General features: G+C 38.0%; 1 protein-coding gene and 1 long non-coding RNA gene across 7 annotated transcripts in view; one reads left to right on the forward strand and one right to left on the reverse strand.

Moving 5' to 3' along the window:
• ADAM22 (ADAM metallopeptidase domain 22) overlaps positions 1–25450 on the reverse strand; it is a 139293-nt gene that overhangs the window by 31564 nt on the left and 82279 nt on the right. For all 6 annotated transcript variants that reach the window (XM_027450736.3, XM_027450740.3, XM_027450738.3 and 3 more), the window contains exons 8-21: positions 20680–20750; positions 18299–18373; positions 17259–17330; positions 16088–16254; positions 13990–14074; positions 13438–13528; positions 11494–11545; positions 9499–9598; positions 5624–5695; positions 5024–5116; positions 2834–2914; positions 2497–2547; positions 2162–2225; positions 412–517 (exon numbers count right to left, since the gene is read on the reverse strand). In XM_027450736.3, coding sequence (XP_027306537.3) covers positions 412–517; positions 2162–2225; positions 2497–2547; positions 2834–2914; positions 5024–5116; positions 5624–5695; positions 9499–9598; positions 11494–11545; positions 13438–13528; positions 13990–14074; positions 16088–16254; positions 17259–17330; positions 18299–18373; positions 20680–20750 — 1180 coding nt within the window. The remainder of the gene's footprint in view (positions 1–411; positions 518–2161; positions 2226–2496; positions 2548–2833; positions 2915–5023; positions 5117–5623; positions 5696–9498; positions 9599–11493; positions 11546–13437; positions 13529–13989; positions 14075–16087; positions 16255–17258; positions 17331–18298; positions 18374–20679; positions 20751–25450) is intronic.
• LOC140001611 (uncharacterized) lies at positions 6451–25447 on the forward strand. Its single transcript, XR_011807018.1, has 3 exons — positions 6451–6656; positions 12955–13111; positions 25321–25447. It is a non-coding gene; the product is annotated as an uncharacterized lncRNA (long non-coding RNA).

A 25450-nucleotide genomic window follows, 5' to 3' on the forward strand; every position in this document is an offset into this window, starting at 1 on the left:
AAGAAAAGATGTGGAGGGTTACAATACAATGAAAACTGAACAAAATTCAGCTATGCAAAGGCACAGCAGAAAAACCACACAACATTCTGGGATGTGAAACAACAGGCTACCTCTAAGGCACATTGAATAATCTCTCTGCTCCCTTTTGCCATGCTAGAACCACCAAGAGTACAAGGACCACTTTTGGTCCAAGTGTTCCCAAAGCTCAGATGGTGCTCTCTTGCTTGATATCAACTCATTTTGGCATTCCACTCCCTCAAGACTTTCCGGCACTATGGTTTGCAGAAGGTGACCTCAGGTCAGGATAAGTCTGTTCAGTACAGAGGCTTTTTGAACCTCTTCATGACATCTAAAGAACTGGAGCAGGGATAAAAATCCCCCACCAGCTGTTTCCTAAATGGATCAACTTACTGTTTATTGCACTGTATCCAAGAGTCCTTGTCTCTCCCACAGTTTCCTTTCTCAGTCCCTTCAATATTCAGCTTCTCGTAGCAGTACCTGTCAGCAGCTGTCACTTCTAAAAATAGAAACAAATATCTTCTAAGATGATGAAGACTTTGAAAAGTGAAGTCCTGGGAAATGGGGATACACAAAAAATGGGGAAAGCTTCCCAATCTGTCAGCTGCAGTATCATGGTCTGCAGGTGGGCAGTGGAACTCTGCGCAGTAATATCAATGAAAAGTTTTATGCTGGCACACAGGATTGTTTTAAGATTTTGTTCAGATTGATCAGGTTCATTGGTCCAAAACGCCCCAAAGCTGCTGAAATAAACCAATAAATATGAGTATAGGCTTCCTAGGTGGTTGTTAATGAGGAGTTAAACATACTACTTCAGAATAATACCAGTAAGTTAATCAACGCTAGAGAGAGCTGGAAAAGAGAAGAAAAAGACAGAGGACAGGGGCATAGAGGGAGTTATGTTTCTCTTTTAATCAAAGCTAATCAGCATCAAAGCATGCTCTGGAAGCATCCCATTAACCGTGAAGCCCACATAACCTCATATCCTTACAGGAGGTGAATTGCTCACACGAGACCTCCAGGTGTTACCATTCAAGTAATCCTGCTGATCTGAATAAGCTTTCAAAAGGCAACGATCTGTTTGAGTGAGACTCCAAACTAAATTTGAACTCCCATCTTTCTGTGACTTGCATGAGGAACTTATCTTAAGCGTTGGCTGCATTCCTATGATTTCCCAACATAATGAATTCATTCAACATGCTTTTCATCTACCAAAGGTCCTGTGTAAACATGTCACCAAAACTGTTGTAGTCTGCACACTATTTATATAACTGTGTAACACATCTGGTATCCAATAGTGGTATTTCATGGAACCATACAGAAATTCCTGCACACTTTCAACACAGCTAAAGACATAAATGACATCTTTTTGTACTGCAATGCAACTTAATTCATATTTTCCAGTCTTGGAAAATGATTCAAGCTCTCCTATAGCTAGAACATTGCCAGTCAAACATAAAGCAGTAGAAAGTAACTACAAACTAGAAAAATAACTACAGATATCATGTGCTTGATAAGATGATTTAATTTATCATCCAGACCAAAAGAATCACTTACTTTTACCTACTGGTGAGCATGGTTTTCATACATATGTAAGTTCTTTTGAAATTCCAGTTTTTGCTGAATGATGGCAAAGAACATATTGTGCCCCATAAAAATATTTTCAGCACCCAACAAGCATCATTCCAGAAAGCCTTGTCTTTGAACAGGGATATGCAGCCTATGTGCTGGACTGAGAGCTACCTTTATTGAGCATCCAGTACAATTTCTTTGATCTTCCTTACATTCCAAAATAGGCTGCAGGTCTAGCTAATGAATAGCTTATGCCAAAAAAAAAGTAGCAATGGACTTGCTATCTAGTGAACTAGGTGATGTACTCAGTACTAAAACATCTACAATCAGTCACGCAAGAAACAAACAAATGATTACTCAAAACAAAACAAAACAAAACAAAACAAAAAAACCCTCAAGGACAAAATTCAAAATAGAGCATAATTCTGGTTCACAGCCAATATTTTTCATAGCATACAGTCCTGGATGGTTTTAATAATTCTGAATAGGCCTCTTCCCATAATTTTTCTTATTTAAGATAATTTTTCAAGCAGTATGAACAACCAACTTAGAAATATTAATATTTACTCACTTTCACCCCAGATATATTTACACTGACGGTCTCTGGTTTTACATCTTCCCCCAAAACAAATGCCCTAAAAAGAAAGAAAAGATACAGAATAAACTTCAAATAAGTTGCTTTTCAAAAAAGGATGTTTAACTTGCCACCTTTTCTAGTGAGGCAGCTAATGCATGACTCTACTTTCTATTCATTTAAATGCTTAGCTCCAAAATTTGACCAGCACCTCAAATTCAGGAAAATCGATAGCACTGTCTCAAGTGACTTACAAAGATCTCAAGCCATATTCTATAAAAAGTAATCCATAAAAGCAGTAAGAATGTAAAAGAAATTGAAATTGTATTTACCTGCTTGTTATCACATGAATATCCATCCATTTTATGAATATTGGGAGAACACTATTGAAAGAGAAAATAGCTAATAGATCATTCAGACAAGCTTGGAAATGAAGTGTACAACAAATGGCATATGGAAAATTATTTCATTTTCATGTTTTCTTCTGGGCTTACACCAGATTTAATACATTTTTTATATACCTTACTATACAAAACAGTAACATTCATAGTGACTGAAAGACTACCAAGTTGGTTTTTTTTTGTTGTTTTTGTTTGTGTAGTTGGTTGGTTGATTAGGTTTGGTTTGTGTGGTTTTTTTCATCTCTATGATATAAGATATAAAAATCACCTGACTGGAGTTTCCTGTGCAGTTCTCTGCAATATCACAGTCATTCACTGCTTCTCGGCACAAAACTCCTTTAGGTTCAAACTGGAAAAAAAGGACAGAAAATCATTGTCTTGGTTTCTCCATTGCCTTAAATGCAATACTTTCTTTGTGACATAACTAAAATAAAAAATAGGAAATTTTCAGGTGCTGACTGAATTGGGAAGATTTTCCTTTCCTCAGTTGGGATGTTGCACCACTCAGGCCATAGGCTGCTTGCTGGTGCATCAAGCTCAGGGACAAGCAGGATGAGTGCTGTCCTGGGGCCCATGACCCTAGGACCTATCACACCAACGCTCCAGTGGCTTTTGGCATTATCCTGACCAGGCCATTCCACACTTTTGTGATTCTTTCACTCTTTAAACTGAGTTGTCTTGACCTTCTTTGTGAATTCACTTAAGATCTATGGATCAAGAACACTATAAAGCTATTCGTATAATCATTATGATTATTACAAAGTCCCATTCCTGTTATAGGACAAACTATTCATAAATACATTGAATTCCATGTGACTTGACAACAACTTCTAAGTCACCAGATAATTAACGATGAAAAATGTACCGATGAGCATGTATGCGTTCACAATCTGGTTAAAGACTGCCACTGTAAAGCCTCAAGACCTGTAAAAGCAGGAAGACATCCCACTAAGGGCAGCTGTTATGGTCATAGGCATACTACAGAGTCCTTACTTTCCCTGGAAGGTTTCTTAAGCCTGTGCTACCCAGATCATTCTGCAGCTGTGCGACTTTTTGCTGCATCTGCATGCACTGGGGCGTTGTTTGGGACAACTGCTATCTCTGCAGCTGGTGTGAGCAAGTACATGTCAGTGGAAGAGCAAGACCCTGGTACTTTCTCAACCTTCAGCTTATCTTCTCTCTACCTGTCTGGAAAAATGCAGACAATAATGTCAGAGATGCTACAAGATGCTGGGATGTGCACTCACCAAGTTTTGCATGCAAGCCCTTTTTCATTCTTGTTTTCAGGCAGGGTACAGCAGGGGGAAGATAATGCCAAGTATGGGAACTGCTAGTATAAGGGCTTTTGAGCTGTCCTGCTTAATATCTCCTAGCGACATGTGTTTTATAAAAATCTGCCCTTCTCCTCATTTGCTCACCTTCACCATTCTGTACATAGACAAGCCCTTGTCTCATTTGCAAAGGAAAAAAAAAAGTATATATTTTTTTTCTGAGAGTCTTTAATATGATGCCCATGTGACAAATACTTGAACAAAATTCACCCACACTGGCAATCTGCTATTTTTTTTATGTTACATTAAAAAAAGGAATGCGCTTAGGCAACTGTGATCGGTTCCAGCATTATCTGTGCTTTTTCTTTTTTTAACATTCGGATGAGCACAGTCGAGAATGTGGTCTGCAGTTATTATTAATGTTCCTCCCAAGGAAATGAAACCCTCAAATGATGAGATAAAAATATCACACATAGTACACCATCACCATGCTAACATCATTAATAATAATTAACATTATTATTAAATGAGCATCAACAATTATTTGAAGCCATATTAAGCTGGGCTCCCTCACAGCCAAGATCTAGCTAAATCTGTTTTACTGTTTACTGATGTATCAGGAAGAATATCCTATGGTTTACATAGGGCTTGATTCCCTTTCTTTGGTGGGATTTCAGTCAGTGCAAACATAAGGAGATGCAGGCAGACCTAACTGAAATTGAAGTCAGGTGTCTTTTAGATGAATATTTCTGAATGCTTCTGCTAGATTATTTTTTTTTCTTTATTTCTTTCCTTCTTTCTTTTTTTTTTAACCACATCCTCTTCTCAGGCTCTTTGTGGTATGATTTTCCCATTCAGCCTCACGGGGACAAATCCAGAGCAACGCATCATGCATTATGGGAGTGACATAAAGACCAAACATGTTTGAACAATAATGTCTGATAAAATGTCACAGGACTTCCTCAGATCTGAAACTGGAAGGTTTAGATTCTCCTCTGTTTGACCAGAGTCCCTGCCCCAAAAAGCCAAATCTAAAAGGCAGGGAACTGCCCCAGAACAAAACAGTTTTCAGACAGTTTTAAAAGGCAAGCTTTCAGAAAAGAAAACACAGGGTCTGAGACAAAAAACACACATGCTTTGGCGCCTGCAGTCAGCTGGCTGTGCTGCTGCCTGGAGGCTGCACTTACCCGACACTTCCGACAGCAAAGCCCATTGCTGCACTGGGAGCCTGCCGTCAGGGTGCACGTGTTGCAGCACTCTCCTCCTTCACTGGCACACTCCTGAGGAACACAGACACTTGTAGCAGAATACATGAGAAAAGCAGATAAGCCCCACACCTCTCGTATTCCATCTTATCTTAGTGTGCTACCCAAACAGATTTTTAACCAGGCTTCTAGGCACCTGGAGGCAGAGGAAAGCATGCACTGTGGGGCATGAAGATGCTGCACAGCTGTTTGCTGTGCAATACAATAAATCATTTTCCTAATTTCACAACATCAATCATTAAATACTGACATTTGAACACTGACCAGAGACATGTTTCCATCAAGTAATATACTTTATAATTTTTAAGGCCTGATTTTTCATAGGTAGCTATTTCTATTATTCTTTAAAATTGATGTGGTGATAAAATATAAAAGTGCTAATCATGTTGGAAAAAGGTGAAAAATTATGAATCCTTTGCTCCAGAACCTTAGCATTGCCTGTCTTCGTCCACTTAACGTTAAGAGCAGTCACGGGCAGCTCCTGGAGAATCTCGTTGCTAATTTTAAGCACAATGCACTTACCGATATTGACCCACAGTCACACTCTTCTCCATCTTCCACAAAGCCATTGCCACATTCTGGAGGATCCAGAAGCTGCAGGACAAAATCAGAAATCAAAGGGCATGTCTCTCCTAAGGAAATCAGTGTCACACTTTTTCCATACAACATGTTTTATATAGCTAGAACTACAAATGGCTTGATTGAAACACAGTACCAAACCCAGGGAGAAGCAGATTATAAACAAAACAGATGAAATGTGCAGAGACCAAACAACACCTAACTCAGCAGTTGTGCAGTTACCCGGAGTATTCTGCAATGGAGTGACATTTTCACAGCAGATTCAGTTTAGGCAGAAGCCACAGTCAGAAAGAAAAGGTGTGACAGTAAAACAACATCACATTTTCATTATTGTCACAGAAGTTGTAGTCATTCTGAGAGAAGAGGAGGCTCAGGGGTGACCTTATTGCTCTGTATAAGTACATTAAAGGAGGCTGTAGAGAGGTGGGGGTTGGCCTGTTCTCCCACGTGCCTGGTGACAGGACAAGGGGGAATGGGCTAAAGTTACACCAGGGGAGTTTTAGGTTAGATGTTAGGAAGAATTTCTTTACTGAAAGGGTTGTTAGGCACTGGAACGGGCTGCCCAGGGAGGTGGTGGAGTCACCATCCCTGGAAGTCTTCAAAAGACGTTTAGATGTAGAGCTTAGGGATATGGTTTAGTGGGGACTGTTAGTGTTAGGTTAGAGGTTGGACTCGATGATCTTGAGGTCTCTTCCAACCTAGAAATTCTGTGATTCTGTGATTCTGGAATTCAAGTGACGAGGGCTGTGTCAGTTTGAATCCTGCATTATGCCTTCAGAAAGAATAACCATAAAGAATGTCATTTGGGACCACACCACATGGCTCAGAAATGCAGGGAGAGTGAAGAGGCTGGGATTTTTTGTCAGTTCTTGCTACAGTCAGATGCTATTTCCTTCTCTTTTTCCTTTACCACAGTCAGGAACTTGCAGCAGTTTCCCACAACCTTGTGTCTCTGGCAGATAAGAAAGTGTAGCTGGTGAGTCTTCTTCCCTTATTCTCTTTCCCTTCTGTCTCCCCACTAAACTGTACCTTAAAATGTCTAATTCATGGAATCATAGAATATCTGAGTTGGAAGGGACCCAGGAGGATCATCAAGTCCAATTCCTGGGTCCCCAAAAAAAAAGTAGATCAGATCATGTGTCTGAGAGCACTGTCTGTCCAATCAGTATACTTGTAGTAGTACTTTCTTTTCCCAGAGGCTAGATTCATTCACTGTACTTTACACAGCACCCATGCTATGCTCGTTTAATGGACACTTATATTCTGTTCTTTCCAGTTTCATTTCCCTTTTCCTAAGATTTCTAAAGGTAATTCTTTGAAAAGAAAATATATTTTTTCCTTTGGGCATAAGAAAACATAATAGTAACTTTTATTGCATAAATGGGAAGGTAAAGAAGTGCATCACGAAGACGGCCTGAAATCACAGTTCTCCAAATTAAACTAGGATCATTCTACAAACCTCTCTGCTTACAAGCCATCTGCACAAGTAGTTCAGTCATGGTGTAGAATGGCTCTCTCCAGCTGCTGCCTTTCTACCAGTAGCCCACAGGATGGAGCATCACCCCACATACTCTGCCACAAACCAGTTTGTGGCACAGACTGAAAGGTATTATTGGATCCCCCAGCTGAAATGGAAATTCAACTGCAGCATGCAAAGCATGTGTAGAATGTTACATTAAATAAAAGCAAGCAATTATCTGTCAGAGTTATTAAGGAGTTGCTAAAACTGCTTGTTTCCTAAATATTTTTCCAGAAAGCTTAACTTCTTCAGTATCTCTAGGTGTGCTGCACAATGCAGACAAGTAGATGACCATAACAGAGGGTTCTGACTTAAAACATAGGGCCAATTTGCTGCAGTATGCAGGTGCAACTCAATATGAAATGAAAGAAAAAAAATACATAGCTTAACCCCAAAAGTTATTATATAATTCATCTATTCATTTGAAAAAACCTTATGCTCAATCTGCTTCAGGAGTCATTAATGTAATTTTGGGGTTACAGCTGATGTTACAGTGGAGCACTGTCAAACACTGCACCTTGACACATCAGTTTTATCTCATAATTCTTGAAAAGCAGAAATAAATTGGTGTTTCACCACCCTTGCTAGAAAACAACTATGTTTGACTGCCTTGTGAATTAGACAGACATCCTTTGTTAAATTCAACACAAACCAAACAACAGTACATAGAAGAGTCTAAATCACCCTGGCTTCCACATCTGACTTTCACATTTTTCTATGTCATTAGAAAAAAATTCAAATGCCACTAATCTAAACTGAGATCAGAGTAATTGTGTTTTTCAGAGTGACAGATGTGTAAATGAACATAATCTCAAAAGCAAGCCCTAGTAAAACAGCATTACACTATGGAAAATATCCACTCAGCAAAGAAATAAAACCATCAACATCTCTCTCTCTGTCTGTAATGAAATGAGAAAAACCAAACTACTAAAATGAAGGAACATTTTAAAGAGTGAGAAACCTTACATCTTATTAATGTATCACAGTGCTTTCTCTCCACTTTTAATATGTTCTTCAATAAAAAGGAGGCAAAACTTTGAGAAATAAGCAGACACAGCTTATCCAGATGTCATGAATTTCTTCCTCTCCTTAAAATTTATTGAAAATCTGTGGCTGACAGAAGATATGCTTTTCCTCAGCCACACCAGGAGGAACATGCTCACACCAGAACTGACTTTCTTTTTTATATTGTGACCATCTTGGCTACCAACTCATTTTCCCACGTTGGACTGTTTGCCTTAGCCTCTTTCCTTTGGTTTTTGAAAGACAGCCATTAAACAGAGGATGTTTAATGATGTTTATGTAGAAAAGACTCAAGATCATCATCCTGATTGCTGTATGTTTTAACATATGCTTCAGTAAATGGAGCAGGAATATTCTGAAACCCTGCTGCAAATACTCCATTGTAGTAAGTGCTTACATCTTGGCTGGAGTTTCTTTAGCCCTGCTTTGTATTTATTTCTCTGATATATCTCAGCTTATCGTTTCATATGAATATAGCTCTTTAGCTGGACAAAGTTCAGACATGAGAAGCAAAGAAAAGGAGAATACTTTCAAGAGATTTTCCCCACTTCTCTTGATTTCCAAGACTCATGAAGAAAGAACTCTGATTTCATCCTTTAAGACAAATTTGGAGGGGACATGTCAGTCATTCAGGAGGTCCTGATGCTTTTGTAGCTCTTCCTTCCTCCCAGCAGCTTCATTGCATCTGTCCCCTGCTTCTCTCCTGCTCTGCCTCTTCCAGCATCAGAAACATAGGCCAAGTTCTCAAAATCTCTTCTGAAAGCCACTGTAAAAACTTTGCCTTCTTCAAGAAGATGACAACAACCATTTGTACCCAATGGCAGCTGCAAAGCCACTTGGATGCACAGCTGTGCACACCCTGCTGCAGTGTCTTCATCTTGAGACAAATGTGAAATAAAACCAATCTTACTTCAGCTTCCAGAGATTCACAGCCAATGACATACAGTCCAAAGTAAATTTAAATTAAAGATGTGCAAAAATTTACCAAGACATTTGAAGTCTCAGCTAATAAATTCAGCAGTATGTTGTGTCTGCAGTATTCAGAACAAAATTGCATGAGGGATCAGAGCCTGTGAGAACTCTCTTGGATATGAAACTACTTATTAAAAACAGATTTAAATATAATTTCCTAAATAGGACAGACTAAAATCAGCTAATTTCACTCAGATGTCACCAGGAAGTTTGGAATGTAAAGACAAAACAAAACCTCAAAATTAACGTGTTTGTTTGTTTCCCCAATATTATCACTTTAATTTTTCTTGGTTTCATTTAATACCTTGGTTGGTTTATTGAAAAGGCAGGATCCACCTCCATTATTTAAAAATTCATGATACTCTTCAATATCACACTTGGAGAACTTTCTTGGAAGATAATACCTGAAAAGAAATAAGGTAGCAGCATTATCTTCTATAGTGCTTTTTATAGTACATTTTCTTTCTTCAAAGTAGTTGTAAAGAAATATAATGTTATACATTAGAAAAGGTGCTATAAATACACTGTTCAGCATCAGAGTGAAGATATTTGCTTGAAATTAGTTTAAAATCTTAAATAATTTTCATAAATGGCAAACACCTTTTAACAACACAGAGCTCATGAAAAGTGAGAAGTATAACAGATTTCCCCAAGTTTTATGCCAAATATCATAAATCCTATTACTCAAGGTGTAGTTCTCACAGACATGGACAGTTCCACTAAAGGGCCTGATCTCAGAAAGATATTTATTTCTTCCTGTACTTACCACAAGAGACTAAAGCTGCCTTACCCACACAGTGTCCTTTTAAAGATTGCTTATGGTTCATTTCTCTCTTAGATGAAATTGCTCTCTTGGACCACAGAATTTTTTTATAATAGAGTTATACCATTTTAAGACGTGTTTCTAATGAACATCAGCTAACATTTCAGCTTCCCTCTCTTGTGCTCCACTGAATGAAATTCATTTGAGCACAGATTGCCAATCTGAGGTGCACTTCAAAGCAATATGAGCCTTAACAGATGCAAATAATCTTTTTGCATGGATCCTTTCCACAGGGAAAGAGCTCTTCCCAAAGTAACTTAAGTGATCTTTGTATTTAGCCCTTAGTCATGACTTATGCTTCAAACAGATTTTGGAGTCTCAAGGGCTTTCCTGTATCAGCTCATCACTGGATAAAAAAAAGTAATGTTAGCAGAAATACTACATAAAATAATCCTACATTACCAGGAATTATGGCTTGCAAAACATAATCTCTAGTGTTTAGGACTTAGGTCTAAATACTGAAGAGAATGTGGAATTTAACATCCTTTAATAATAATCTATATATAAATACATAGTTTTTTCGAGTGCCTAATTATTTTAAAGGTTTGGACTTCAGATAAAGAATGTAAAGAATGTTAGATGAGGAATCACTTTTTACAAGACTGAAGAATGACTACCACATTGACTTTTTAACATACTAAAAATCAGAACAATCTTACCTACCTTGTTTTTAGTTAAACAAGGTAAAAAAGGCACAACAGATTCTTCCAAAGAGCTTTAAATTAAATGAGTTTGTTTGTTTGTTTGTTTTTGTTGTTTAAAATTGTTCTGTCCAAAAAGCTATTGTGAAAATTTGCAAGTCAGATTGAATTTTTTTAAAAAAATTGGAGTACTGTTTGGATCTAAAAGTAGACTATACTTTAATTCATATGCATGAAGACAGGTCTGTAATATGAAGAATTAAGGTCTGAACACACACACACACACACACACACACACTGGAAAGCATCATCAAAATCTCTCCAGTGATATTATGCGTGGATATAAGCATACCAAACCTCCAATGGCAGAAGCTTTTTTAGTGTTATTACACAAATCAGAGGATAAAAACTGAAAGCTGTAGATGAAAGACTGCAACCGAACCACTGAAAGTGAGCCATATTAAAAAATTTGATCCCAGTATTTTACAGATTGGGATGCGTCATTGTTTGTTTCCACAACTCAGCAGCAAATTCACAGAAGAAAAGAAGTGAAACATGGTTCTGCTTCTTTGCAATAATCTGAGTTGGTTGTTGAGCTTCTGTATTCAGTGAGTTAAACCAGTGATCAATACAAACTAATGATCCTCATATCCTCTCATTAACTCATTCACGCATTTCTTTGAAAGTGTCTATTATAAGTATGTTTTACAGGTAATACTTTACTTCCTGCAACATTAATCCACACAAACTAGTCCACTGAAAGACAAAAGGCAAACATTTTCATGCTTTATGTCATTGTATGCAAGACTTGACTTTCCTCTAATGAATGCCTTACCCGGTGTCTCCCATTATGCATCCTGACCACGTGTCCTCACACTTACACTCACCTGACAACAACAAAAAGGTAAAATTTACATCTTAAGTCTTGTGAGTACAAAATATGTTTCTTATCACAAAAATCACACTGTAATCAACTCACTTTCAGATTTAAATACAAATTGAAAAGAATCAATTGCTCCTTTATGCACGCCTTAAGTATATCAATGCACAATGACAAGCCTTCTTTCAAAAACAACACATGATTCTGTGCATTCCTAAGCTTTGAAAATAGGTTCTGTTTTTCTTTCTTTCCCTTAAATGAAGTCAGACTAAATTGCAATGTCAGCTTCTGGCCCTTGCAAATCATGAGTCAGCTCTCCTGCCTTCTCCCATGCCATGATATTTGATCCCCAAATGTTCAGAGGAAAAAAAAAATCAGTTTAATCCATCTTCTAAGTTTTTAGTTCTCTTCTACACCTATGCTAATGTGAATGAGGAAATTTTAGCTTGAAAAAGAAAGCAAACAATAATGCACACAAAAATGGATAACACAGACTGTAAACACGACACAGTACAGACGGATCCAGCAGCTTTTTTCCCTTCCTTCCCTACATGCTCCCAGGCATGCAGAGTGCAGCCCTCCCCTCTGCTTTCAAAACTGTCCTTTGTGCCTGCTTCTACGTATATGCTCTGCATGTATGTTTTTTTATCCTTCTGTTTCTGCAATTTGCACTACTGTAACACATGAACAACTGTTTGCTGCTCCCATTTTAATAGTACAATTAGAAAGGAAATGAGGCTCTGCCCAACAACTGTGTCTCCTCCTTCCCTACCCAAAAGCTTGGCCTTCCCCTGTGGTCAACCATAAAAAAGAGGAGCCACCTCTACTATTATTTTCACTTTCCCCCTGTCCTGATATCAGGTTAATTATATGCAGCTGGAAGATGAGTACTGAAGATGTAGGTAGCACAGAGCATCTGTCCGACATTTCCAAATATCTTTCAAAATAAAAATATGCAAACTGCAAAAATATTTGCATGCAGATGCATCTCTGCATTATGTACTGTCTTTACATAAGTACACATGATCCAATAACTAAGCATTCCAATTCATCACTGAAATAGTTTCAAAACTGTGTTGTCATTCTAATCTTCCATTGCTGCCCATGTACTGGGTCTTCGTATCATGTGAAGCAGAGCATGTGAGGTGCTTGAAGGGAGGGGGAAGATCTGAATTAAGGCAATGCAGTCAAACAGGGGTAGCTAAGAAGTTGAATGCTAAGGTTACAGTAGACAAATGGTAGCAGAAGAGTGGTAAATACAGGAGATTTGGGTCATATAGAAGAGGATTTCATTCAAGGCAAATAGTGAAAAAAGCTTTGTTGATGTTGTCAAATACAACCTGCATAACAGGATTGAGGTGACTTATCATAATCCATAGATTTAAAAATGTCTGTCTATCTACCTTCGCATTGTAGGATGGCAAACATTCAGTTTGGGAATATGACATCAATCTCCATGACATGAATGTTGACAGACACCTTCAGGATTTATTTTTAATGAAATGAAGACACCAGTGCTACCAGCAGTTACGGGCAGGAGGAAATCACAGCATTTAAAGAAGAAAAAACAATGGTGTGTCATTGTCTCCTCATGTTATTATGTGAAAAATAATAGTATTCCAATATTGAATAGTATATTCATATTCTATTCATAGAATGGTTTGGGTTGGAAGGGACCTTAAAGACCATTCAGTTCCAACTCCCTGCCATGGGCAGGGTTGCTACCCACTAGATCAGGTTGCTCAGAGCCTCATTTAACCCATTCTTGAACACCCCCAATGATGGGTCATCCACAGCTTCTCTGGGCAGTGTGAGAAACATTTTTAACATATAAAAGAACACTGTTAAGATTCTCCAAGATTTTCTCTTGAGACGGGGTAAAAAAGCAAACCAACTTACCACTTATTAGTTTTCTTCTGTCTGAGAAAATGCCAATATTTTGGGCCAAGGTTTGTGCCAGGGTAACTGCCATTAAGTCTGTCTTTCCAAACTGAAAGAAATTAGCAAGGTAGGAAGAGTAATCAGATAGGTACAAGTATCTCAGGCACAGGTGAAGCTTTTCTCATGTAAAGGCAATGAAAGGTGAAACAAGATGCACAATGGTATAGTTCTTACTTCAGATCAGCTAGAATATGGACAAGTGAGGAACACCAAACACTGGCTTATGAACAAGTTAAATAAGAGAAAGTCTGCTTGTTTCTTGCCATTGTGTGAATGGCAAGAATATTACAGTGTCAATGACAGAATATTGCAGAATCTGCTGAGAAGTGTGCTTGAACCCATATCCAACTTTACTCAAGCATCATTCTTCATTTAGATATTCCTTTTATAGAGCTGTACTAAAACTCCACAGCAGCAAAGCAGCAGTAAGATATTTCAAGGAACTGCACTGATAAATTCTGTGCATATAATTTTCCACCACTTTTTCCTCATTCCAATACCCACACCTACCTCATTCACACCTCCGCCTTTAAGCAAGGAGCAGATTCCACCAGTGTGGGCTACACCGCTCCGACTGCTCTGGAATCGACTTCCCCTTTGACAAAAAGGAAAAGAAAAGGAATTTACCCCACTCAGACCGTGAGTTTTGCATCGACCCATCCCAGTATTTACCTTTCTAATTTCCAAATGAGAAACCAACATTTGCAAATGCCAGATGCCACCACTATGCTGCTAACTATCCAAAACCAAAATGGGAAGAACAGATAACCACTCACAAACCTCACATGACAGATCAACCCCTGAAAAGTTCTACTATCTTCCCTGTTTCTTTCCTCCTCCTTCTCATATTACCTAACATAAGAGAAAATAAGGCAGGTAGGGGACTACTTTCTATCTCACCACCCTTTTGTTCATTGACATATTCCTTCAGCAAGTGACTTCTGAAACCTGCCCTGGCACGTGCTACAGGCAGAGCACAAGACATGCCACCATGCCACAATGCACGGAGGCCTGGTAAAAAAGACATGTCTAGTTGGGCAATGCAGATGTGGCAAAAATGAAAGGGAGATGTGTCAGTGGCCCCCTGATGCAGAGCTAGGCAGAAACTCCCCAGAACTGCAGCTGACCTCATCCAGGGGACAACTGCACTGTGAGCCTAAATTTAATGATTCCTTTGATACTGACCACATCAGCAAGAATGATTGCCAGTTACCAGAGACAAAATATCCTCTATACCACTTCAGCGTAGTGATCTAGCCAAGCTGATGCAAATCAGTTTTCTCAGAGGAAAACAGAGGAACACCAAGAAACAGAATGCAATGGGCTCATTGTGCTAAACAGGAGCGTTCATTTGTTACCAGTGTGCTGTCATACTTCTACTCCCAACTCAACCATGTCTTACTCAGGAATACAACTTTAGAATTGGATATTTCAAAGCAGCCTGTGAATGCAATACCTCAAACACCAGTGGAGATAGCGTTATGGACAACTCTGGAATTAGTATTGCATTGCAATTCAGAGTCCAATCACAGGGGGTAATAGGGCCCTCTTTGTTCTAGCCAATACACTAACAGTCATGAGAACACTCCCCTCAAAGACCTTACAAGATTACCAGAAACGATACATGAAAGATTAGAAAGAAAAAAAAAAAAATCCCATTTTACAGATACAGAACTGAGACACACAGAAACCAAAATCTGCAAGCAGCACTTGCAGATCTTACTAGTTCTTTTCACGTAGGAAGGCAATGACAGTAATTAAGCATGTTTAAAAAAGCCTGAGTGGCTGGATACTGGGGCTGGATATCCTGGCACCCTACTGAAGTCATGTGAAAGTGAGGAGTTTAGGCTAAAATTATTCATATAGGCTCATAAAACAGTCCACAGAGAGGGATGAGAACTCAGCAGAGCAATTCACCTGGCCTGTCTCCTGCAGATCAAAAATATCATGAACCTCTCCATTATTTGTGTGGATGTATTTTGCTATATTGATCTTACTACCAAAACAATTTGGAAATTTAGAGAAAATAAAAACCGTCCCAGTTCTTGTAGTACTTGTCTCTCTGGAAGACAAACTGTTTTGAGGATCTGAAACACTCACTTCAGTAATCCTGCAGAGCATGCAGGTCATTCAATGGAAAAAAAAAAAAAAAAAAAAAAAAAAAAAAAAGCAGGCCAGAGTGCTTTTTAAGCAGAAAACCTCATGGGTTTCAAAGCCAATGTTCGGCTTTTAAATAGTCCAACAGGGCTGTCTGTGCTCTACTGCTGAAGAAGCAAACCTACGAGGTGGAACCATGCATCACCTTCTGGGCAGCCGTGTTTGCAGAGTAGGTGATTGCACAGAGCAACCCAGAATTAAGTACAGCACATGCAGCTAGAGCTTCGTACATTAAAACTAAAAGGAGAGCAAAACCTCTAGCTGCACTGGCAGGCAGGTTGTGCATTATTTAAACTTCTTCCCACCTCCCCATCAGAAACATCATTCTCTGAATTATGGCAGATTGCACACACAGCACAAAGGAGATGCATCAGCCACTCAGGATAAGCAGCCCCCAAGAAAGGAAAGAAAAATAAAAATAAGTAAGAAAACATCACACAAGGTTACGTACGAAAAAAGGTGAACTGCGTCACTTTTCTCTCTGATAAAATCCCTCCTATATTTCATAAACTCACGTAGGGTCACCAAGGGGTTTTCAGATATGGTGAACTTGTTATCAGTAGCCCAGGTTTCCATGGCAACCAACACTATCCTGGTGTTAAGTTGTTCTTTATAAATCTAGTACAGTAACAGAACAAAGATATTATGTCAAATACAGTAAAGGTGAGGGTTACCCTTTCTGTTGTACCAGGTTGCATTTTTATATAATTAAATATTCAGCTTGTTCTAACATTGGTTAGGTTCTCCCAGGTGGTTTTGTCTCCATTAAAAGCAGCAAAGGAACATGAAAACAAAGCAATATGTAGGTTTTAAGCCTACTTCTTTAATCAGCCCTCCTAGCCCACACACAGATCCCTTACAGGTCCTGCTCCGGTGGGATTTTGACAAATTGCTACAGAAACATTTCAAATAGGTCAAAGACTTGGCACGAAAGGGTCTTTCACAGTGCTCAGCTCACCCCAGTGACACAAGTATCTTTTATAACAAACAGTGATCTACAAAACCCCTGTTTTCACTGTTATACACCTCTACAGAAGTATTTAACCCCTTGCTAGCAGCTGTTTAATGCTGGGAGTTATCAATCCACACCAAATGCTTTCCAGAGTGGGAACTAAATTTTTCTCTTTCTAGTATTGCTTCTCCATAGTGAAATGTAAAAGCCAGCAGCTCATTCTATTGAGCATCACAAATACAATCCATATAATCCATTTGTATGTCCCTATTCTAACTCATTTACTCAAATGCTGCTTCTTTGTTGTTTCTCGTTTGTTTGTTTTTGAGAAATTTTAGGGCATTCAAATTTCAGATGATTGTTTTAGATTTTAGGTAGTCAACAAATGAGCCAGGGTAAAAGATCATCCCATCTAAGGTTCTCTTAGAACTCAAACTCAAGTTTTCGATCTGATTAAAGGATACTTAAATGTTTGCAGCCACAGAAAACATCTCTAATGCTTTATGCTAAACAAAGTCTTGATACTTGGCTGAGTGTTTCTAGATGAAAATTTGTTAACATTGCATATGTTGTTATTAAGTATACCATGAAATGACAACTGCTGCATTTATTGGCAGGAGAATCATATGATTCATCTCATATGTAAAAGATTCAGTCAAGTGATACTTACTAAATCTGCCATGTTCACAACTGACTTAGCATAGCTGTTTGTGTGGCCAACTGATAAGCGGTGCTTTTTACACTGCAAAACAAACACAGATAAGTTATAAGTACAGATCTAGAAAAACATGCTCAATTTCTGGAAGAATAAAATAAAAAAAAAAAGTAACCAAAAAGTAACCATACTGACAGCAGAACCTCCATGCATGTTTTGGTCTCCTGTGCTGAATGTAATGCTAGTATGTGATAGTAGAAAATTGCTCAGAAATGCACATTACTGATATGCCTCATGACAACTGTCATGAAGATCTATAAATTCCTGTTTGGAAGCACTATTAGATTTTTACTGAAAAAATGTTGTAGGAACAGGAACCCATTGTTATTCTCTTCATTAGCTTCATTATTTGCAATTTTAAAGGCAATTTCCAAATGCCAAAATAGAAATTAACAACAACACTTCCATAGATGAGTTTTGTTTATAGGTGTTACCATAACAATGCATGTAACTGTATTCCAATCTATCAGATTTCTTTTTTTTTTTTCCAGCTCCCTCTCTTAGACTGCCTTCTGCATTTCTTAATTTACAATATCACTTCTTATCATTTCTTAATTTACAATATTTTATTGATTTTTTTATCAAAAAATCTAGTCACTACTAATCTCCCCACTGCCAACAGCAGCTGCACAACTGCAGTAATTACATTATTGATTGCTGAGCTGCTGTAACTAAGACATGTGCTCAAGAAAGCCCAAAAGAAAGCCATCAGCTTAAATCCCGCTGTCATTAGTCACCTTCTTGACACAAAGCTTTAATTTATGATGCTTTCTCTGATACTCACGCCTGGTTTGCCTGAATTCTTGGTGAAATTACCTTGCTAAAATTCAGACACATTTTCACCAATGGCTAACAAGACCATTAGCTCTTTGCTTAAGGATATAGTGAATTTATTCTGGCTATATGTTGTCTTTTTATTGCTTATTCTTTATAGGACAATTAAGACAATTTTATGTTACTGATAAATGTAAGATATTGAGGTATGCCAGTCTTACCATTAGATGATCATTTACAATCATTAACTCAATATATTTTGTTTCTTCATCAACTTTACGTGGAATCTGACGGACCTACAGAGAGAGTATAACCATAAGAGAGTCTATGACACAGAAAGCATAACTGATAACTAGAAACAGCTTCAGAAAACTTCTCACGCATAATTTTTTTCATTGTCTTAATTCTGTTCTCAGATACCGATGATACTTCTGGTGCTTGGTTACATCATCTTAAAAAATTCTTAAATGTACCCTATTTATTGTATAATCAATTGTATGTGTGCATGTTTGGTCAATTACCTGGTTTAACAGGTAGTAAAAATGAGTGAAGCTATTTACTGTGCAACTGATTGGGATATTTTTTGGAGGGTGAAAAGGAATGGACTGCATTATTTTTTTCAAATATATAGTCCCCATATTTCACCTCCTCCAGAACATTTATATAACTTTAAACAATGAAATTAAGTCTTATAACCCAACCAACTCCAAGTTTTGTCTTTTTAAAGACAAACCCCAGTGGGGCCCACATCTCTAAAAATGGTTTGTATGATCTATAAACTTTTTTTTAACTAAGAAAGGAATCCCTCCTGAGGTTCTTATGCAAAAAATTCTGTGTATTATTTATTCGCACACTGCTTGATTCACACAGTGAATGCAGTACCCACCTCTGTCTTACACACTTACTTCTCATTTAGAAACATTTATTGAAGTGCTTCTCCATGGTGTCCTCATTTTCTGATTTTTTTTTCCAGGAGAGTTATTACATCATTATAAGTTGAAAATGCCAAGTAATGGCTAGTTTATAGAAAGGCAGTAAACCACCTGATGTAAACGAAGACTCACAGGAATGATTTCTGGAATTTCTCCAATGTCTTTTTCACTTCTCTGCCTCTGAGATGCTTACGTTAGTCAGAAATGTTAAAGTTACCTTCTCCTCTGTGGTGGTTTTACCGTACTGGGCAGCTAAACCCCACAACCGCTCTCTCACTCCCCCTCCTTTAGATGAGGAGGGGGAGAAGTAAAGCAAAGAACAACTCACGGGTTGAGATAAGGATAGTTTAATTAAAGGGAAATAATTATAATAATTAAATAAAGACTACCATGAACTAACAATTTAACTAAGGGGAAAATAAAAAGGGAAAGGGAGGGGAAAAAAGGAAAATAAAAAGAAGGGAGGAAAACAAACAAACAAAATAAATGAAGGCTATATGGAAGTGCAGAGGAAAGAAATTACTCTCTACTTCCCACAAATGAGCGATGATTGACCACGTCCTTGAAGCAAGGCCTCAACGCACGCAGCCGGTGTTCGAGAGGAGGACCGACGTCTTCCAAACGAGAGCCCACCCCTCCCCTCTTCTTCCTGTTTCCACCTTTTATTGCTGAGTGTGACATCACATGGTATGGAATATCCCTTTGATTGGTTTAGGCCAGCTGCCCTAGTGATGTTTCTCTCCTCACCTTTTGCCCACCCCCTAAGAGGGTTAGAGAAAGGCCTAATACTGTGCCACTGCTGCTCAGCAGCAGACACAACACTGGTGTGATAACACTGCTGTTCCAGCTACAACTGCAGAGTACGGCACTGTATGGGCTGCTGCTGGGAAAGTTAACATTCCAGCCAGACCCAATACATCCTCCCACTTCTGTCAGCATTTCGTCTTTTCCTGCACTGTTCAGACCCCTGACCCAGCCCTATTTTGACCTGTCCCATCATTTTAGCTCTATTCCTAAAACAAGGAACTGCTGTTGTCTTTGCAGAGCACAGGTACAAAGTTAACGTCTCCTCCCCTTTGACAAATGGGGATTGAAATCCCAGTTCAGAATATTTATTTTAAATCAAAGTGACATAAAGTAGCTACTTGTCTTCACTGCAACATAAATACAATTTGTAAATGTTTCATTGATTTGGAGTTTCTGTGTCCAAATTGGGAGAAAACATTTTAGATATTTTTTTTTTCATTCGCAATTTAGCAATGTTTAACAATTTCATAACATTGACAGAAATGCTATTTTTGAGATTCAGCAGCAGATTAAATGGAGCCTAGAGGAGGAACTGCCTTGTGGGTTTTTATAAATATAAAGGGATGGGGATGCTGTGCTTAGCCACACATGCATGCCGCAGTCTATCCAGTGAATCTCTTGAAACTGACACTTTGGTGGCACCTCATCAGAGGTGACAGCAAAAGTGCTCAACTCTTCAGGTGGGCAATGTCAAAGAGAAACCTTGTCAACATTAGATACCTCTTTTCTTACATCTGTATCAGGATATAGAGACCTCACGCCAGTTCAGAAGCAGCAGCAGGACTCCATCTGGATGAATTAATTCAGTAGACACAAATAAACTTGATGGCATATTACTTATAAATGAGCATATTGGCACATACCTGCCTTCTACTTCTTTTGTGTCTTGGCTTTACAACAAACTTCCGTGATGTAGCATTCATTTGCCAGAACTCTAAGCAGAAAACACAGGCAAATACAGTGAGTGTTTACAGAAATACATCCCCACAGTTAGTGACCCTGATGCATCATGACAGTAGTATGGCATTCCTCCACACATCAGATGCGATAACAACTCCTTTTTCCAAGGTTCCAGCTAGAAAGGAGGCAATGGTACAACTGCTTCCCAGTAACAGGGTTCTTACTTAAAAACCCTCCTAGTGATAATCTGGGTCTGCTGAAACAGATGATCTGGAGGTGTTGCGCTTCAGAAAGCACAGCAGCTGTTCTGTGCCAGAATTTCACCAATACTGGGGCTGTAATATTATTAGCACAGCCCTTCCATGGAGTGAATCACATTTTGGGGAATTCAGCAGGCATTCAGAGCTCTCACAACAGCTACCTAAATTAATAAGAAGAGCATGGAAGGCAGAATTAATGCTTTAAGAAGATTATATTCACAAAGTAAAACATGTTAAAATTGGGAGAAATGTTGCAGGATTTTGGCTATGCTCCTTGTCAATACAATGTTCTTCCCTTTTAATCCCACTGTGTCTTTAATTTGTTAAACCTCTAATCATAAGCACCAAGTAGATTATTCTTTGGCAAATCCCTTTTGCCAAATCCATTACTAGCCACTTATGGCAAGGGACACATTATAAGCTAGAAGGAAGATGACACTTGATCTCACCCTTTTAAATGTCCAAGAAGTATTTTTCCATCTTTGCTTTTAGATTGATAATCTCTCCTTCACTTTTCCCTGTACAACAGCAATCCTTATCTCACATAAATCCTTATCTCGTATAAATATGTTTACTATTCACATACTCTCTCAAAGATCTCTTTTGAGACAGAAATTGTTTTCAGTTGCTTATTTTGTAATCTGACTTCTTCCTTTGCCTAGTTTTCCTCTGTATTTTATCTAACATTGGACATTCTTTTAGCCCAGTTGGGGTTGAAAACTGCAATATTCCCTGGTAACATACCAGTCCTGCAGAGAAGCAGACAGTACTATAGGAGTTGCGTAAAACAAGGGACTTCCAGTTCACATACCTTTGTACACAACTTTTGATTGTGTTATAAAATCCTAAATAATTCAGTTCCATTAGTGAGTACAGGAGGTTTCTTACAGCTCCACCTCTCATCCTAGAGCAAATTAACTGCAATTTCTATAGGAGGTCAAAATAATAGGATTCAACACAATAATGACTGGGACTTCATAGGGCTACCCCGTCAGCAAAGGCTTAAAATGTGAAGTTGAATTGCTCGTCTGACAAAACTATACCAGGGATATGTACTAATCTTAACCTGGAGTGGCTGTTTACTTATAATAAAAATCATGAAAGCAAAGCTTGACTAACTGTTATAGTCTTGGCAAAGTATTTTTTTGGTGTTTGAAGTTTGCAGATACCCTTCTATGAAGGGGCCTGGACAATCATAGGCCCTTTGCTTAATGATGCTTTTGTGGTTACACAGGTGCACTTGAAGATTTTGTTTCCTAAAATAAAGACCTAAATAAAGACCTAAAATAAAGACCTAAAATAAATTAAATGATATCCAAGGGTTTATTGCTTATATACCTGGAGTCTCTTGAGCTCAGAATGATGAAAAAACAAAACTATTTTTTTTCAACAAATTCTGATTTGATTGTGCTTTAGATACATTGATTAATTCAGTCTGTGTTCTAGTGCTACACAACTGACTGTCAACCTTTCATTTTCAATTTTATATCATCATTAATGAAACTGGTAAAAATACAACTTCTTAAACAATAAAATAGTAATTTACAATATGTGTATGGGATCTCAGATAACTCGACCATGAATTTTCCCTACCATCGAAAATCACCCGTCTCTTGAGAGGAAAGATGCAGCCATTAACGTTAACACATTAACACCCATTAACACTATGCTATAATTCAGAAGCTGGATGAATTCATGCAGGGTACATTTCCAGCCAAAGACCCTCAGGCAAAAGAACATGACCAGCAAAATCACACAGAAAATGTAGATAGCTGAGAAAGCCTAGCAGAAACTTTGACAGGAACATATTACCTTGAAAAAAATCATAAGTAGAATTCAAGCAATCCCAGAAGAAAAGGACATCCATTCAACAGTATTTGAAAAACAACACCTTCAATAACAGAGCATTGCCTAAGATAATGCCAGGGCACTAAATATCTCAACACAGACTGGGAGAAAAATTACAGTCTACTAAATTATGAATTCAAAGGCTCTAAGTATGCAAAGTTGTCAGATGATCTTTCCTTATTTAAAGTCCTCATTACCTTTACATGCTACAGCAAAGTACAGTACAATCTATTCTTTTCTGCAATACCTCTTTTCTTCTTCCTTTTTTTTTTTTTTTTTTTAATTCCCAAGGAGCAAAAGAATGTAAAAAGCACATTTCTATCAAACTGTGGTATAACAGTTTGTGCTTTCACTATTACTGATATTGAGTAATCCCTATTACTTGATTTTTCCTTTCTAACATCAATATTGAAGCTCACGATACATCCAATCCATTCTTAATGCAGTGCTGAGTAGAAATCTTAGCTTATTCACAGACTGTTTTGAAGATAAGAAGAAACTCCTGACATCAAGGAATGGCTGCTTAGGCTGAGCAAATTGATAAATTAGGAGAGTATTAAGGAACATGAGAAATACTGATGACATAGCCTAGCACAGTGCTTACTACTAACAATAATGGTTCTGCTGTAGTACTTAAAAAATATCAAATGCAACTATACCATTAGCAATTAATAGCAGATATTTTTATAGAAAACAACAATAAAACACAAGTTAAGATAATAGTCCTCACTCTCCAGACATGGTGGTGCCAAGCAGTGGTCCTGGTGGGGCAGCACATGCTAGGAGTGAAGAAGATCTGGCAGGGTATGCTGCAGGTATAGGGACAAACTCTGGTGCTCATATGGGCATGGGGGAAAGGAGTGAAGAAGCAGGTGATGGGAACAGCTCCCATCCTCTGGAGCTGTGGCTATGCACAGTGGGTGACTTAAAGACAGTCTTAAGCTGAACAACCAAAGACAAATGAAAGCGTTGGGATTCCTAGAGAGGATATCATCTATTACATCTACTCAAATGTTCGAAACAGACCTCAGAAACTGTCCTCCAAACAGTCTTACAAAAACAAGTATGGGGATGTGGAAGAGCAAACTGTAAGTTAAATTTTATTTCTCTATGTATGGAATAAAGAGATAGCAGATTAGCAACTTGTACCTCTTCACATTATAGATATTTGTGTAATTAATACTACTAGCTTTCCACAGTTAAATCTTTTCAACCTTTTCAACCTAATTAATTCTGCAATCTTATGATTTTAATTCAATCTAATAGAAACACCTTACATTGTACCACATGCTGGACTTTTTACAGCAAAGCCAGTAATTATTTACTTAGTATCTACAGTAAAATTAAAACTGCACAAGCATATCTGGATTTTATGAAAAAGTCTGAAGCCTTATATTGACAGTTTTTTTTGAAAATCGGGACACTTTGGTGGAGGTGAAACAAGTGGATTCTGCTTGCAATTAATTCCTTTTCAAAATGCTTAAAACAGAAAATAATTGTTTACTCCACAATCTTGAAAACCTAAATCTTAACTATTAGGAAATCTTACATGACTGCTGACAGATATCTACTAAGTGCCCAGCCCTAGCAGTCTCCTACTTCCAAATCATTCTGCTTTGTTTAACAACTAACAAAGCTGCACACACCATGCTCCAGGGCAGGACCTATCTATGCACAATGCCTAGCATGGTAGGATCCCAGATTCAGCTGTTATCATGGAAATATATCCAATGCAGATATGTCCTATGTTTTGTAGCAAGACAACTGGACATCTGTAACTTCCCTCTAAGAACAAAGTAGTCCAGAAGTCATTTCTACGAAAATGAGTGTCTATGAAAGACAGTTTCACTTGTCTAGGAGATACTTTGTAGAGCTGGAAAATGCATCTGTAAAACTAGCAGGTCCTTGATAGAATGGGGTTATGCCACATATACTACAATTTTAGCTTCAAATAACAAGCCAGTTTCTCTAGTGAAAACTCATTTTTTAAAAATCTCTTCTCCCTCCACACATTTGTGGGGATTCATCACTACAAGCACATGAAACCACTTCTGCCTTCTAAGTCATTTGTACCTAAATGCATGACCTGCATCCCAGCCAACATTGTGAAAGATGTTGAATGGACTGCAGACGAGAGGATCACAGATCAGCAACAATATTTAGCAAGTTCCTGTCCCTCAAACTTATGCTCACAACTGGTATTCACCCTGTATCTTAAAACAGGAAAAATCCATGAAAAGTTATCAACCATTGGCAATGTGGGGTTTATTTTCATCATCTTTAGGCTACCTCAGTCATTTCTTCTCTACACTCCTAGCAGATAATGTGGCCCACAGACTTTTTATGACTTTTGATGAGAAACACACATCATAATGTAAAGGTCTAGGAGAGGTTTGATTCATTGTATTCATTTTTTTAGCACTTTAGGTCCTTTTCCAGTGCTTTCAGTGTTTCAGATTTCTTTTTTTCTTTTTTTTTTTTTTTTTCATTTAATAGGGAAAAAGAAGAGATATGCAAATAAGCAATGCACTGTCAGAAGATACCAAATATGAGAAGATATCAAATACGATTAACAAATCTGGCCTTAGACTAAAACACATGAACAGTCATAAATATTAAAAAATAA

Source organism: Anas platyrhynchos, chromosome 2, assembly GCF_047663525.1.
Source record: "Anas platyrhynchos isolate ZD024472 breed Pekin duck chromosome 2, IASCAAS_PekinDuck_T2T, whole genome shotgun sequence".
Classification (NCBI taxonomy): Eukaryota; Metazoa; Chordata; class Aves; order Anseriformes; family Anatidae; genus Anas; species Anas platyrhynchos.